The 17,271-nt window shown below is 44.7% G+C and overlaps 2 protein-coding genes across 5 annotated transcripts in view; one reads left to right on the top strand and one right to left on the bottom strand.

The window, feature by feature from the left end:
• Window positions 1-5,067, top strand: part of Dhx32 (DEAH-box helicase 32 (putative)) — a 67,445-nt gene extending 62,378 nt beyond the window's left edge. For all 3 annotated transcript variants that reach the window (XM_015995843.3, XM_006976939.3, XM_076554216.1), the window contains exons 9-12: window positions 1,014-1,163; window positions 2,288-2,475; window positions 3,601-3,782; window positions 4,609-5,067. In XM_015995843.3, the coding sequence (XP_015851329.1) occupies window positions 1,014-1,163; window positions 2,288-2,475; window positions 3,601-3,782; window positions 4,609-4,777 (689 nt within the window). In that variant the 3' untranslated portion in view covers window positions 4,778-5,067. The remainder of the gene's footprint in view (window positions 1-1,013; window positions 1,164-2,287; window positions 2,476-3,600; window positions 3,783-4,608) is intronic.
• Bccip (BRCA2 and CDKN1A interacting protein) lies at window positions 4,868-17,267 on the bottom strand. Of its 2 annotated transcripts, XM_006976938.4 has the most exons (7): window positions 17,106-17,267; window positions 11,280-11,354; window positions 10,491-10,571; window positions 9,026-9,115; window positions 8,174-8,361; window positions 6,756-6,930; window positions 4,868-5,302 (listed from the first exon to the last, which is right to left on the bottom strand). In XM_006976938.4, exons 1-7 carry the CDS (start codon window positions 17,265-17,267, stop codon window positions 5,132-5,134), a joined length of 942 nt encoding a protein of 313 aa, XP_006977000.2. In that variant the 3' UTR covers window positions 4,868-5,131. The 2 variants fall into 2 exon arrangements, with proteins under 2 accessions (XP_006977000.2, XP_042141067.1); XM_042285133.2 differs by lacking the exon at window positions 9,026-9,115.
• Window positions 17,268-17,271: the final 4 nt, after the last annotated feature.

Below are 17,271 nucleotides of genomic sequence, written 5' to 3'. Positions count from 1 at the left end.
GATGACCCTTCCTTTGTACCATGAATCCACGCCGAGTATAGATTTAAATGGAGTGTGCAGCAGGGACAGTGGTTGATCCACCTAACTTTGCAGATAATAGTGAAGTGGGTTTTTGTTTTTGTTTTGTTTTGTTTTTATTTTTAAGACAGGGTTTCTCTGTGTAGTCCTGACTGCCCTAGAACTCACTTTGTAGACTAGGGTGGTCTCAAACTCAGAGATCCGCCTGCCTCTGTCTCCCAAGTGCTGGGATTAAAGGTGTGCACCACAACAGGCCTGCGGTAGTGTTTCAATAGACTGAAAAGAGGAGATTTTTTTTAAATTACCTTAATGCAGAAATTCTAACGGTCATGCCTGGCTTCTTGCCGAAAGGACTAGTGTGTAGTGCAAACAACAACACCAACACAATAGTCATGAGACAGCGCCTCCCCAAGAACCGTGTGGCTGTGTGTTTCCTGCCAGCTTCGCTGACTCTGACTCCTCTATTTTCATATATCCTTTGACAGCAGCATGGACTAAATGCTGTGCCGCACCAGAACGTAGTCCTAATCCTGTGTCTGACCCGCTGGGCCCCTTGACACCCTGCTTCCGCTGGACCATGAGCAGGGTACTAACCATTATTGGCAAAGCAACATGCACACAAAGGAGAAAGAATTAAGACAACTCCCTCTCAATTTCTTTGGCTTCCAAGTAAACAAGAATATTAAGAACAACGTATTGTCAGGCGGCGGTGGCGCACGCCTTTAATCCCAGCACTCAGGAGACAGAGCCAGGTGGATCTCTGTGAGTTCGAGGCCAGTCTGGTCTACTGAACGAGATCCAGGAAAGGTGCAAAGCTACACAGAGAAACCCTGTCTCGAAAAACACCAAAAAAACAAAAACAAACCCCCCCAAAAAACAACGTATTGATTCAGAGAACCAACATAAGAATGGGTTCAGACAGGGGTCCTCTGGGCACGCTGGGCCAGGGTGAAATGTCCTCTGCATTGCTGACTGTGACCTTTTGCATCTTAAAGCTCCCAGTTGCTTTTTGCACGTGTCTCATGGTGCTGAGGAGGCTGCTGAGACTTGCTGGAAAACGTTCTTGCACCCTGAAGGTGATCATTTTACACTCATCAACGTCTACAGGGCCTACCAAGACACAGCTCTGAACTCTACCAATGAGCGTACGTTAACATGATCCCCAGAAACCACCTTCCCGTTCCTTCTCCCTTCCCCAAATGAGGCTCAGGTACTTGAATTGTTATTGGCTAGCTCCATTAGCCACTGGGAGGCCTAGCATGTCACAGCAGGAGTCTGGGTTTGGGAAGCTTTAGTACCCTGGAGCTTTCAGAGCAGCATGCCTGAAGCACAGTAACGAAATAGAGTTGGGGGGGGGGGAGCAGACACCCCTGGTGCCCTCGGTGTCCCTGAACTGCAGTGGATATCGTAGTGTCACAGGAGAGGCCCACTGCTGGGGAAGCTGGCATCACCTCTTGCAGGGCAGGGGACAGCGAGGGCAGGGGTTGGAACTGGATCAGCTCCCTTTCCCACAGAAGGCTCTTCTGCTTCCCACAGACCAGCCTCTACTTCCTTTGGTCCAGGAAATAATGTGAAAAATATTTGAAATGATGTGGAAAAATCTTGAGGTCAATTTGCAAGGCAGTAGGATCATGTCAGGAGCAGGAGTCAGTGTTCCTAAATGGACTGGAGGGACTGTGGTCAGCTTTTGCGAACCAGGCTGGGTGATGGTGTCTGACCAAGTGTGTACTCCTGCTGCTCTGAGTGGGACAAGTGGACAGATAGATAAGGGTCTCATGTCCACTGGGCCAAAGTCATCTGCATTCTTCAGTCAAGATGCAGCTGCAGATACCAAGAAAGGACCTTGAAACAGAATCAGAGTAGTACATTTGGATTACAAGAAAGTGGCACCCAGGGTAGACAAGGAGCTCAAGTGTGACATAATGAACTCCCAGGTCAGCCTGGTAGGGCCTTACTAAATGAAGTATGGGATGATCAGAGGGATAGATGCTATAGATGCTAACAGCTCCCCTCTAGCTTTGGGTCTCTAGCTGTATACATCCTTGTTGTACAGAGACGTAAGTGCAGATGCTAATGCGGTCTCCAGCATGCCCCAGTCTCCAGTATGCTGGGTTCACAGAACCTCAGCAGCTGCTACAGGTGTGGCCGATCCAACAGCCAATGGAGAGCGCTCTCCTAGCTGCCTTCCTGCCACTCACTCACATGACCTTCAGTAGAGCTTAAAGAAGACTAATACATCATTTCTGAGTGGCCTTTTGTTCTCCCTTAGACTGTGTGGAGAAATGGTGTCAAGATTACTTCCTCAACTGTTCTGCTCTCAGGATGGCAGACGTTATCCGAGCAGAGCTCTTAGAAATTATCAAGCGGATCGAGCTTCCCTATGCAGAGCCTGCCTTTGGCTCCAAGGAAAATAGTCTGAACATCAAGAAAGCGCTGCTCTCTGGCTACTTTATGCAGGTAAGCAGGAGCAGAGCTGCTTTGGTATGTGTGGAGTGAGTTTCCACATACATGGGAGACTTGGCTAGCAATCTCACTTAGGTGATGGTTTTATTGACCTTAACTTTTAAAATAACACTAAAAAGATGTTATTTAAGATTTGCTATTTAAGCACATTTCTCAAGCCAGAATACTCTGTTAATTTTGTCCAAGGGGATGGATCTTTTTCCCTAGAGAGGGAGGTAGACAGCACAGCTCCTCTTTCCCTTTCACTAGTGATCTGAATGCCCAGTGAGTCAAAGTACTGCCTCAGTTGTTTTTCATTTCCATTGAGAAGCTAATTAATGTCCATGACAGAAGTATGTTCTTCAGATCAGAAGTGGCAACACTGTACCCCAATGAGCAATCTTAAAGAGAGATAGATGAGTCAGGATGGATCTCTTCATCTGTGAGGAAGGGTAGGTTATCTATGTAAGAGGGTACAGTAAGGATGAACTGAGCTAAACACCAGGCATAAAGCCTTGGTAGCATGGACAGTTCACAGCAGAGCTGATGGTACGCTTCGTTTTATTTCATGACCCAAACATTTACTTTACCCTAAGGTGCTGAAGCTAACATCATCACTATCTCAAGTTGTAAGACAAAAGTCTATTGCACGAATCCACAGCCACCACCTCTTACCTCACCAACTCCTCAGCCTGAATACGCAAATTCCTCCCTCCTCCTGCCTTATATTCCTCTCTCTACCCAGCCATATCACTTCCTGTGTCAACCTTCCTAGTGCTGGGATTAAAGGTGTGTGCCACCACTTCCTGGCTCTGTTTCTCTTTTAGACTGGATTAATCTCATGTAGTCCACTGTGGCCTTTAACTCAAGAAAATCCAGATGGATCTCTGCCTCCTGAGTGCTAGAATTAAAGGTGTGTGCCACCACTGCCTGACCTCTATGGCTAACTGTCCTCTGATCTTCAGGCAAGCTTTATTAAGAGTACAAGCAATATATCACCACAAAAGTCATTGTGACTTATTTTCTATTATCTGAAAACAGGAAACATGGGTGACAAATTTAGTTTTAGCTGTTCTGTATAAAATTTTTCAACTAAAATATTTGTGTATCAAACGTTTCTTTTTTCTTTGAACCTTTTAGATTGCTCGGGATGTTGATGGGTCTGGTAACTACTTAATGCTCACACACAAGCAGGTTGCTCAGCTGCATCCACTGTCAAGCTACTCCATCACCAAGAAGATGCCGGAGTGGGTCCTCTTCCATCAGTTCAGCATATCCGAGAACAACTACATCAGGGTGACCTCAGCGGTCTCCCCTGAACTGTAAGTCTAACTGAGAAGGAAGAGCTTTCTTTTTAATTCACCCTTGTAGAAATGAAGCACACACTGCATTATTTCATTCTCAGTTAGGAGATTTTTTTCCTGGTGCCTGTCTTTACATGGATGACACCTAAGACGCATGCCTGCCTGAGATTACAGCTTAGGGAGAAATATAAAACACAGCATGGTGTCATCCAGAACCATGCAAGAGAGAAGCACCAATGCACTAGCCGTGTAGAATGGACTCAGCCAGCTTTTAGGAACAGATAAGCCACTGGCTGGAGCTGGGGGTGAGGGGTAACTCAGGAGGAAGGAAGGTGAGGCTGAAGAGACAGGCAGTTCCCAGAGTACAATGTACAGTAATTGGTGTTTTAAGCAAGAGGAAGGCCTCTCAATGCTATAAAGATCTCTGTATAGCTGCTAAGTAGAGAAAGGACAGGAAGGGCAACAGTGAGGACAGAGACTCTCGGAGATGACTCCAGACTTAGTCTAAAGGCACCTCATGGTGTTCAAGGTCACAGCTCACACGAGTGGATTCAGGAGAACAGGTTAAGAGGCAACGACGCTCTGCTGTTGCTTACCCAAAGCTCTCTCCAAGCATACGCTCTGATCCCCCTCATGATGGCCTCGGACTAGAGAAGGAACATTGGGAAGTGCAGTGAAGACTGAACTAAAACCAGTGTTGTTATCTAGAGGCAGAACAAGGTACCAGGTCTTCAAATGAAATACCAGGTCTACAAGTACCCTCTGGGCTGGGGCAGACTCACACACTCCTGACGTCTGTCTGCCGGTCCCTGCTCTCATGTTATTGTTTGTTTTCAATGAACAGATTTATGCAGCTGGTGCCACAGTACTATTTCAGTAACCTGCCTCCTAGTGAAAGCAAGGACATCCTCCAGCAAGCCTCATGCCACCTACCCACCACAGCTGTGAAAAAGGACCAGGATGTGTGTGAGAAGTGCCCTGATGCTACTGAGCAGAGGTGCATGATCCAGTGACCTCTCCAGACAGTGCAATAAGGACACCAAGGGGAGACTGGCAGTGGGCTGCTGGAGCCAGGACAGTCCTGGACATTAACACTTCAAGTATGACTTTAAAATAAAAAAATAGTTTTTATTAAGTTCTTAAAATTACTATTCCATCGTTTTCTTATTGGAAGTTTTTAACCAATCATTTATAATTTGACCAAAATTAAAAAAAGAAATGTAAATGTGTCGTGGACACATGGAACAGAACCCTACTTTTTGTAGAGGACTTGAATCTGAATAAAATAATGAGTTTTTCAGTATCTCTCCAGTGGGTTTCTTGGTAATTATACATAAACAAGTCCATCACTGTCCGGGGGAAATGGACTAGATAGATAGATGGTCTTTCAGTTTTTCCATGATTTCACCCATCTTGTCATCTGGGATTAACATCACAGTTCGCAAGGGCTTCATTGGTACATCATCAAAGGACCATCTGCCTCCCAGACAAGTGTCGCTCTCCTCCTGCACCGAGTAGCTGAACTTGAGGACTGCCTTCTGCAGCAAAAGAGGAGACAAGGAAAATGTAGCAACTCAAAGGCAGAGCTCATTTAACCCACGATAAAGCATACTGTCTGGTATATGTGCAAATAAGAAGAAGTGGAAGGAAGCAACACTCTGAATAAAGTAAGTTCGAATGGACACTTGGGGGGCGGGGTATGAAACCCAAAACAAATTTCAACCTACAGGAGGGCTACAGATTAAGGTGTGCCATTTCCAAGGCAGGAGCAGGCAGTCAAGTCACTTTCATGGTCACTTGACTGTTAAGATAATATTGTGACAGGTAAGTGAAACTTAGAACTGTCCTCAAATGCTGACTTTCATATGCCTGGCAGCTTCCTTAGCTTGGGGACACTGTGTCAGCATGGTTCTTGCATAGCCAGAGCATGCTGAAATCCCATAGACTTCCTTGAAATTGTCTCCATTTGTAAAAATACATTTTTGCTGGCTTTTTTCTTGCATGTGGTACATGCATGTAAGCATGTGGATATGTGTCTGAGTAGAGACCAAAAGAAGACATCGGGTGTCCTTATAGGTCGACCGTACTGTCTTGAGACAGAGTGCGACACTGAGCAGGAAGCTGACCAGTGAGCTCTCAGGATTCTCCTGTCTGCATGTCTCCCTTTTTCATGTGGGTGTTAGGGAGTCTAACCCAGGTCCTCGCACTTGCATACCACTGACTCTCCCTAGCCCCATTTTGCTATCTACTTCTTGTAAAACAAAAGCAGAGCTGAATTTCTACTGCTTCAGTAAGTGGGGATGGCCCAAAGGGTCAGTATCCTAGCTTTGCATGTCTGATCCCTAGAAAACACCTGCACACTGGATAGAGAGGTGCCCCAACACCCCTGGGAGGCAGACAAGGCCTGTCAGCACAGCAGCTGCAATGAGACCCTACCTCAGCAAGGTGGAAAATGACCTCCACAAGCATGCCATGTCACATAGGCATCTGCACATACATACACATATACATTTTAAAATTGTGTTATCATCCAATTAAGGAAAAGGTTACCCCTAAGAGATGAAATGTCAAGATTTCTGAAGAGGGCCGTGTGAGAAAGAATAGAGGAATACTGTCTGGGATTTGGTTGCCCATCACAGTATGAGCCACCAATATAGAAAGGGCTAGAGATCCACCAGCAGGATGATATCCAGATCTAAGGGCACAGAACAGCTGTGATCACCTTCACTCATCCACATCTGCACATGGGCAACCTCTTAGAACTAAACAAGCAAATGTGGCTTGAACATTAAGTGCCTACCACCTCACCCCCACCACCTACACAGTGTAATGGGAAGCTTTTGTGTGTGCATGATGTACTGGACAGTGGGTCAGCCAATAGCCAGAGACCACAGAGAAAAGCAGGACTTGGGCATAAATCCTGTGGATAAGTCTTATTTTCAAGGAAATTCTACTGACAGCTAACAGAGAGATGAAGCAGTCCATCCTTACCTCATAGAAAAACTCTTCCTCTGCATTTGCGAACATCAAGGCTTCCTGCTGAAGGCCGTCCCGCCTCTTTTTGGAACCGGATTTCCCTGCTTCCACAAATGTCTTACTAATCAGCAGATAGAAGTGGCACTTCCCGCATGGCTTATTGGCTCTTTGTGCCTCAGCTAGTTCTTTCCTACAAGCATCCACACACACACTGGTTACTGCTGGGTTAAATCTGTTTAGAGCCCAAAGGAGACCGACACAGCAGCCTCTCTGGGCTCTGCTGAACACAGGCTGGACATCTCACTTATGCTACTGGCTATACTGAAGCATGTGCTGACACTGGGTTTTGCAGAAAACAGTGAAGAACCTGGGTTCAGAAAGACACATACCCACTAACAGCTGATCTCAGATTCCCTCAATATCACTGTTTTGTGCAAATTTAAAAATAGATAATAACCTGCATTCTTTAAACAATCAACATTTAACTGCAAAATTCAAATGCACACAGGCACAGTGGATGGCACTAGAGCATGTGACTACACAAGCTGCATCACCAGTCTGGGACTGACTTCTGACACTGCAGGAACTGCACAGCTATGGATACCCTAAATTCTAGAATCATCAATGAAATGGCAATGAAATTTTTCTCCTTCCAAAACTGACCAACTGCCTCTTAAAAAAAAAAAAAAAAACTAATAAATTTAATAAATTCAGAACAGTCTACTTTAGCTCCAACACAAAATCAGCAGAAAGCAGATCAAGCCCCTGTGAGACCAAATAAGCAGGAGTCCCAGCTGCTTACAAAAACCAAAGATACATAAAACCATTTAGGATACAGGAGCAGTCTGAGCTGCAGCTGAGGGTACAAGAGGGAGCATGGGGCATATGGACAAAGGGAGAAGGTGCCCCGTGAGGGAGACCATACCAGAGCTGGGGCACTCTGTCTCCACTTTAACCCTGTGAGTCAAAGCACAGGAATATGGTCCTTAGTTCACTTAGTTTCTCAATGTTGTTGTTCTGCATTAAGGAACAACAGAAGACCAAGAAGTAGAGCCAGTGAAGGATGTGGTTTCATTAGTCAAAACAAGGTAGGAGTTTGATTCTGGTTTTGTTAGTACTCAATGTTTTGTTGAAATTACAGAAATCTGTGAATGTGGAAACTGTCAGTCAAATGTACAAGGTCTTGAAAATTCAACTTTTCTACCATCTGAATTTTTTTAAAATATCACGATTACTACCATCAATCATCAAAACTGTTCAAGGGGCTGGACGCCAGAAATGAGTGCCCTCGTATACTATTCCACTCCCCTCACTCGGAATCTGCACAACCCAGGCTGGACATTTTGTACCAACCTACAAATGCTTCATGTAAGTTACACTTCTGAATCTACTTGGGTAAAAACTGACTGAAGGCAGTGTGCAGAGTGTCTTACTGAAGCTGCTGGTGCATCGGCAGAGCAATCTGTGGAGGGACGTTAATGAATCGTTCACTTAGCAGTAAGCCCACAGGCTTGCTGGTATCACTCAAAAGCTTGTCCAGCTGTTCAACCATGCTCTTCGCACAGTTCTTCTCACAGAAGCTTAGGACCAACTCTTTAATTTGTTCAGCACACTGAGTACCCTAGAAAGTAAAGAGAAGGCTTCTTTTCACCTCACAAGGAGAGGGTTTCCTCCCACTGCCTTTAAACCCTGTTTCCTCAGTATTGACTGCTGGAGAATTCCCCAAAAGTAACTACACCTAATTACCACAAGTTTATAATTAACACTCACACACTGGAATAGCAATTCTACTCCATCTCACAGAAACAGTTGGAAATTAACTGAAACATTCCTTTGAAAACTGAAGAGTGACTGTGGGCTGCACCTTTTTCAGAGAATAAAGAGCTGGCATAGGTTTTATTAAAACTCATTATTGAGTCAATAAAGAGAGATGATGGAACACAAGTGCATGCTAAGGGCCCACCCAAAACTTTGGAAGCTGCTGAACAAGGCCTCTATATCCACACTGTACTAGGAGCAAAGAGACCAGCTGCAGAGACCCTGCAAACAGATCCTGTATCAGTACCAACATCTCAACCCCAGCCACTAAAATGCTTGGTGACTGTGCCAGCAGGAGCAATCAGCTTTAAGCTGGATACAAATAATTCCAAACAAAACACTGCCACGCTGAAAAAGGAGCAGAGAAATAAACAGCACATACCCTGGTAGTTAATATCATATTCTCACATAGAAGACTCCGTCTTGACCATAGATTCAAGGCTTCAAATACACCCAGTGAAACTAACCTTTCTTTCCGTTAAATTGAAAAGACTTATGAAGCCAAAGATCTCATCTTCATCCATTTCATCATCGCTGTCTTCTGAAACATCTGTTTGCTGTTTTAGGAGAGTGCTTAAATTTTACATTATTTGGTTGGGAAGAAGTATAACACTAATTTTTCACTTTTCAAAACCAAAGCTTGTTTTTCTTCTGTCTGTTCCCAAAGCACTGCATCCTGAATGCCATGTGGCAGCATTCATATCACTTTACCTCCAGACTGACCTGTTCCTCCTTCACATTCTCGATGATCTCATCCTGCTATCTTTATTCAAGATTCTTGGGGTTTCTTTTGTTTTCCTTTTTGTTTGTTTGTTTGTTTGTTTGTTTTTTCAAGACAAGGTTTCTTTGTATAGCCCTGGCTGTCCTAGAACTTGCTCTATAGACCAGGCTGGCCTCAAACTCACAGAGATTTGCCTGCCTCTGTCTGCCAAGTGCTGGATTAAAGGCGTGCAACACCACTGCCCAGCTGGCAAGATGTCTTAAATTAATCGAAACTCAATGACACAAATGGAAAACGAGAAGGTAATTCATGAGCCAGCCCTGGTCCTCCACTATCTATATCTGACAATTTCCCTGTACTTCAGAAGACCCTCAGCAACTGTGCCAAGACCCATGTGATAATGCCCCTACTCCAGACAGAGCCTGCTCAGCGTATAGAACACAAAGCAAGAGGAACTGAGATGAATCTGATCTCTGTCCAAATGGCAGGTCCACAACCCAAACAGATGCCTGTGGTAATTCTAAGCGGTGGAGTTATTTGTAATACAGCAAGAGGAAACTAAAAGAACCCCAGCTGACAAGTAGCAAAGCCAGGTCCATGCCGGCTCCTCATTTCCTTCTGCTCTATAACCCTACTAGACAATTCCTTCCTTAAATACTCCTTCCTGGCTTCTATGGAACCGTGCACTGCTCTCCCCTTCCTGCCGCAGCCATTCCTATCGGTTCCTCTAATGTCTCTGCCCCGATTTGGCTCAGACAAGCACGGCTGGCATAACCAGGGTGTCTGTCCTCTACCTTCTCTTGGCAATCCCAATCACATCTGATTTCAGTGACTGACATCTGCTGAAAACTCAAGGCTCCAGCTGTTGCTCAGTACCTCACATACACATCCAGGCACCCCAAACTCAAAGTGTACAAACCCCATGATGCGTTCATCCTCTCAACCCATCTTCTATGTCTGCTAACCTCCTTGCTCTAGCAGAAATTTGGGAGTCATCCTTACTATTTTCTCTGTTACTCAGAACCAAGTACACTAAACCAGATCGTATTTCACCTCCCAAGTATCTTCTAAGTCAGCCCTCTTCTCCTCTCCCTACACTGTGCCTAGACTCCTGCACATTAACATCCCTGGACCACTGCAGGCCTCTGAGCAGGCCTCCCTAGTTGGAGCTGAAGAGGACAAAGAAGCCACAGTGTCAATCACCCGCTTACCTTAATCACACTCCCAATGTGGTTCTGTTGAATCAAGAGATCCGTTAGCTCTCCAGTGTTCACAGGAGCTTTTAGGAAAAGCTTAAAGGAGAAAAGGAAATATTTTAAATAAAGATCAAAGCAAAGTTTCTAGTAACACTTTGATTCTGATATCTAAACCACAACAATAAAATGTAATGACCTGATCAAGATGGCTGAGAAAAGTAACACCAGGAGGAAAACAAAAATCCAGAGTTGAAGAAATTCCAGAAAAGACACAGCCAGCAGACTTAGCAAAGAGGTATGGGAAGAGGATAAACACAGGCTATGTTGTTTGAGGTACAGGCAGAGTACAGGCAGCAATGTGGACTGTGTGGCACCAGCGGGTGCAGTTACGTGGCTGTTCTATAAGGACTGATGCTCTGCTTCTAAACTGCTGATGCTACATGAGGCTGGCCTCGGGCCCTTGTGAGGCTGGCCTCGGGACCTTATTGCCCTGCCTTCCCTGCCACAGTGGACCGCATCCCCTCTGAACTGTAAGCCAAACTCTTCCTCCTTTATTAAAAAAAAAAATGTTTTGTGTCCCCCCGCCCCCCCCCCCCGAAGTTTGGATGTGAATTATAAAGAGAGACTAGTATCTCAGGCAGTGAGCACATGACAAGGAAAGCATTCCAGGACATGGCAAACTTCAACACAGTAACCAGGGGCGGGGCAAAGAGAAGAGGCACAAAGAGCCATTCACCCCTGAGAAGGAGAGACTCCTTCAGCCAAGTGCAGAAGACAGGCATGGGGATTCTGGAAAGACCGTACCTGCTGCAGTAATTTCTTAATTCCGCCATAATCATTATCTGAGATGGAATAAGCTTCAAATTCAATATTCACTTCCTGTAATAGTAGGTGAAACAGATCATCATAGATTTAGAAATGGTGCAGGTAGTACTTCGATTTTGCAAATTTTTCTTTTCCCTCAGTTTCCATTCTTTTAGGTCTGTTCTCTATCTGCAGAAAATGTTTCAGGCAGTTGGGGTTGAAAAAAACATGAAATGTTAGTCTAAGTTGGTGGTACAAACCAGCAACTTGGGAGACAGAAAAAGGAAGATCAATAATCTGAGACGAGCCTATGCTACATAGCAAGACGTTGTTTCATAACGGGGAAGGGAGGGTGGAGAATGTTACCTAAACAATTATCACTGTCAGGCCTGAAACAGGCAAACCTAAAATCAGGATGGTACTACAGGCCTGCAATGCCAACTCGCAGGTTTGGGGGAGGGGTGCAAGAACATCTCAATTTTGAAGTCATCCTGTTCTTCACAGGGAGACTCTTTCTCAAAGAAAGAGGAAAAAAAATAGGTAAATACTTCCAAGATTGCTACCTGTACATATTACAAAGCCACAAAGAAGGAATAAATGGTTGTTCACCTGGCTTCAAAAGCATTCATAAAGACAAGAGTACTTCAAGTCCCTGGAATTGCCCAGAGTTTAATTTACCCATTGATGTGAGGCTATACTTTGTTCACTTAGCAAATATTTACTAAGTAACAGCAGGTACCAAGCACTTGAGAGGAAATGGTGAATTCATGCCTGGTGGCATAGGCCTGTGACCTCAGCACTAAATAGGCTGAGGCAGGGAGATGGGGAGTTCAAGGTAAAGTTGGGTTACAATGTGAGTTCAAGGTCAAAAAAAGTGACATAGCAAGACCATGCCTCTAAATAAATAAAAAGTAGGAGATGAAAATGGTGAGCAAAGCGGATGTGAATGACTCTGCTCTAATGGAGCAGATACAGGCAACAGAAAGTAAGTCTAAAGTTGCAACTGTATGTGCCATTAAAAAAGAGGAGGATGGGCTGGAGAGAGTGCAGCAGGTAAAGGTACTCACTGCCAAGCCTGACTGCATGAGTTCAATTCCCTGGACTGAGATGGTGGAGAGAGAGAACCTGTTTCTGCAAATTGTCTTCTGATTTCCACACGTGTACTGTGGCAGACACACACACACACTCGGGGTCGCTGTTGTAAATGAACTTGTAAAAAAGGAAATGAGGGTGATGGTAAGATAGCTCAGGGGTAAAGGCGCTCACCACCAAGCCAGACGACCAGAGTTCCTTCCTCATGACCTACATGATAGAGAGAGAACCCACTCCTGCAGTTGCGCTCTGACATTTATTTACACACGTGACTATGGCACATACACATACACATAAATAAATGTAATTGAAATATATATATATACATACATATTTAAAAAGATAAACTGTGTTGTTACAGCTTAAACTAGGAAAGCAGAAAGTCAAGAAAAGCTTGCTTTAAAAAGTGACATGAGGGGGCTAGAGAGATGGCTCAGCGGTTAAGAGCACTGGCTACTCTTCCAGAGGTCCTGAGTTCAATTCCCAGCACCCACATGGCAATTCACAGTTGTCTATAGCTCCAGTTCCAGGGGAGCTGCTGGCATGTTCATAGAGATACCCAGAGCACATTAAAAAAAAAAAAAAAAAAAAAAAAAAGTGAGATGAACAGAGAACAGGGGAAGAGATTCCCTGGCATCAGGACCAGCAATACAAGGCCTAAGGCAGGAGAAATTATGGTGGAGCCACGAGACTAAAAAAGGGCACATGTCTCCCAGTCCCCTAATCTCTGGTAAGCAGCTAGCAACAGAATCCAAGAGGAAAAGCCAGCTAATTCACTTTGTCCTTTAAGTTAGGCTGGACCTGGACTACGCACATTCCTTCACTCCTGATACATCTTTTTAAAAAGATTTTGATCTTCCAAGATAATTTCCATGGGCTTTTACATCAGAGAAATTAATTGTGGGTGAATAAATGTATCAGAAAAAGAAAGCCTTCTTCAATTAAATAAAGGAAGAAATATCCACTAAAGATTTCAGAATGGAGACCTGCCCTAAAAGCGCTAACCATTTCCTCTCTGGGCTGGAGATGGCTCAGCAATTAAGAGCACTGGCTGCTTTTCCTGAGGATCCAGGTTTGATTCTCAGCCATCTACTCTTGTATAATATTAGAGGAACCAGCCTCAATATTATACATCCCAGGGGCTCAGGAGAAAGAACTACTAACACGAGGACTATTTTCAGGAAATAGAATCTCAGCACACCGAGTTCTATCGTCCACTTGCTTTAATTCCTCTGGCATAACATCCTTTATACACAGCTTCAGTTCTGTTCTCATGTCTAGCTCCTTTCTTGCCTGATTTCTCTCTGTATTTATCTACTGCTTCCTTTAAGTTCTATCTTAATTCTCTTGTCTTAACTCTGCCTCATCTAAGTCCTTTTCATCTTGTTCTTACCCAGCTAGTACTTCCCCATCTGACTCTTCCTCATCTTCCATCTTGTTCCTCTGGTACTCTCTTCTAGCCCTACAACCTAGTTCTTCCTCATCTCAGTTCATTCCTCTCAAGTTCTTACCTATCTAGTTCTTCCATTCTCTTTTCTCTTCTCTCCCTGGTATATAAAGGGAGGGTCCGAGCTAAATTGTGTAAAGCTATTGTTAAGTCTACCTGACCTAGGCGGTGTCCCCTTGTGGAATTTACCTTAAGTCAGGAGACTTGTATGTGGGCTGTTATCACTGTTAGTCCTTGGAAGTTGGGCACCCCCCTGGGCAGTGTCTCTTTGTGGAATTTATTTTAAGTCAGGAGACTCGCCTGTGGGTTGTTATCACTGTTGGTCCTTGGAAATTGGGTGACCACCTGGGTGGTGTCTCCTTTATTCCTTGAAAATGGCTAGGGGAGATAATCTGATTCCAGAGAAAGCCTTTCCTGAGGCTGTTCTCCAAATGCCTGGAATGTGTATGTCTAGAGAGTGATCAGTCCACATTGTTAGCCCTTCTTAGGGAAAAATCAATTGGGAAAACTATGAAGGCACACATGATTTTCATAACAGAATACAGCTGATATATAACAAGCCAAGTAACACCAAACACACCTTGGGATTTGGCTTCCTCTGGAGGAATTCCCTGATTCCTCCAGGTAGTGACTTTGCCATAACCAGCTGAGTTCTTATGGTATTCCTGCGGCCCACAGCAATCTATATGAATGCTCACAACCATCTGTAACTCCAGCCCCAGGGATCTGACGCCTTCTATGGCCTCTGTGGGCACAGCATGCATGTAGATGTAGGCCAAAGACACATACACATAAAGAAATTTATAGGCATATGTGAGGGGCAAAAGCTACCCTGAATGCTAAGGTCTGAGTGAGAAACCCTTTTCCTAGCCTTAGCATCATATTCCTATTCTCCTAAAGCTACTGTCAAATAACACACACACACACACACACACACACACACACACACACACACACACACACACACACAAGCTGATGGATCTCTGCCCCCCCCCAACCTTTGCTTCTTTTTTCTTCCATATAATTATATATACACATTTCCCCTGAACTTGCTGTGTGGTCCCACTTGTAAAATAGTGATAATTCCTAAGTTCATGGCACTGATACAAGAACTAAATGAATTAATACATAATGCAGAGCCTGGGGGTATATTTAGTATGGTTATTATTACTGTCAATTTCTAGAGGGTAAAGTCTTACAAGTTATTGAGTCAGGAATTATATGCACTTTAAATTTTGATAAATACCCTCAAATTACCCTCCCAAGAGAGTGCACAACTTTAAACTCCCACCAACAGCGTATGTACGTGCTTATATTGCTACACTATTATCAATGATGACATTCTTTCTGTTGCTCTGACAAACAGCGTGACCAAAAGCAACTTGGGAAGGAAAGGGTTTCTTTTATCTTACACTTCCAGGTAATTGTTCCTCATAGAGGGAAGTCAGGACAGGAACTAAAGGCCGGAACTGACTGAAGCAGACCACAGAGACCACTGTTTACTGGCTTGTTTATCCACCCAGGACCAGGGGTGGCATCACTCATAGCGGGCTGGACTCTTCCCCATCAATCATTAATTAAGCAAATGGCCACCGACAAGCACACAGGCCAATGTGATTGGAGGCAATCTCTCCTCCCACAGGATTTTGGAATGTTCTATAAAAGAAATAGGAAGCCAGCTGGGTGGTGGTGGCCTTTAATCCCAGCACTTGGGAGGCAGAGCCAGGCAGATCTCTGAGAGACCAGCCTGGCCTACAGAGTGAGATCCAGGACAGGCACCAAAACTACAGAGAAACCCTGTCTTGGAAAAAACAAAGAAATAGGAAGCCATCGGAGCATTCAATGAGGGAGAGTAGGATAGGCCAACCAGATCTCTCTGGCAGTAAATGGAGTACAGATGGTAGAAGGACAAGAATGGAAAGGCAAGTCAGTGAAGAGCTATTATAGGGAGCTGGGAGTGTGGTTCAGTGGTAAAGTGCTTGCCTAGCATGCACTGTATCCTAGTATCAGCACTTCAGAAACAGTAAAATAAAATTACATGTGATTTCACCGTGGTTATCTCAGACTTAATTTCATCTATAAAAAAATAAAAAGGGGGGGGGGCTGGAGAGATGGCTCAGAGGTTAAGAACACTGACTGCTCTTCCAGAGGTCCTGAGTTCAATTCCCAGCAACCACATGGTGGCTCACAACCATCTGTAATGAGATCTGGTGCCCTCTTCTGACCTGCAGGCATACATGCAGGCAGAACACTGTAAAAATAAATAAATAAATAAATAAATAAATAAATAAATAAATGAATGAATGAATGAATGAATGAATGAATAAATAAATAAATAAATAAATAAATAATAAAAACGGAAAACCTTTATAGTAACCAGGCAAGAGATGATGGAGTTGTGAACTAGAATATGAATAGCTGTGCCTGGATAGTGAAGGAAAAGCTAACAGAATTTACTGATGGATTGGGTGAGGGGTGAGAAAGGAAGCATAATTAAAGTTAACAGAATTGGGGAACTATTGCAGAAATGATGAAGAGAGGGATAAATTACAAAGCCTGCGCTGGACAGTCAAGCCTGAAGTACCTACTGAGACAGCAACTGTCTTGAACAATCATTCAAGCCCTAATTATTCACCTAGAAAGAAGTGCTTAAGCCACTGAAAAGTGGGTAACAAGAAGTCTGAAGGGGGCTGGGGATTTAGCTCAGTGGTAGAGCACTTGCCTAGGAAGTGCAAGGCCCTGGGTTCGGTCCTCAGCTCCAGGAAAAAAAAAAAAAAAGTCTGAAGAAAGGACATCAGTTCTGTGAGGCCACAAAACCAAGCAATCTGACCAGGTTGGCTGTCCCGGGGAGGCAGGAAATACGGTCTAGCTGAGACGTCTATAAAGAAGGGGAAACGACGCAGGTAGGAGAGCATTTGAAGAGTGTATAGGACAGAGCAGGTGGCCTTTAAGAAACTACAGAGGGCCAGAGTGAGCGTGCCTGTGCAGAAGGTGGAGAGCTGCTGCAGGGAGGGGAGAAGAAACTTCGCAGGTCTCTGCTGGCCTAGTAAAGACTTGGGGCCACCGAAGGTAAGTGTGTGGGGGATTGGCGGGCTTCTGGGGGAAAAACTCAGCCGGAAAGGGCTTCAGGGAGTAATGTGTAGACAAGCCGAGGGGAGAACCTGAGTAAAAGCGTGCCCCGTCCGGTTCAGCTCCCGAACCACAGTTCCCACCGCTTCGGTTGCCAGAATGGTTTTTTTTCCCCCCTTCTCAGATCTACACCCCAAATACGGTCACGTGTGCCTCACCTCGTCCACGATCTCGTCTTCATCCTCTTCGTCGTCACTGTCCTCATCGTCTTCTTCCTCATCCTCCACCTCATCCTCCTCTTCCTCCTCGCGCTGGCCCTTTGCTCCCAGCGGCGGCTGAACCCCATTTCCCACCGCTCGCCTTTTAGCTTTGGATGCCATGTTG

Source organism: Peromyscus maniculatus, chromosome 1 (assembly GCF_049852395.1).
Source record: "Peromyscus maniculatus bairdii isolate BWxNUB_F1_BW_parent chromosome 1, HU_Pman_BW_mat_3.1, whole genome shotgun sequence".
NCBI lineage: Eukaryota > Metazoa > Chordata > Mammalia > Rodentia > Cricetidae > Peromyscus > Peromyscus maniculatus.
This window is presented reverse-complemented; position numbering and strand designations above follow the sequence as displayed.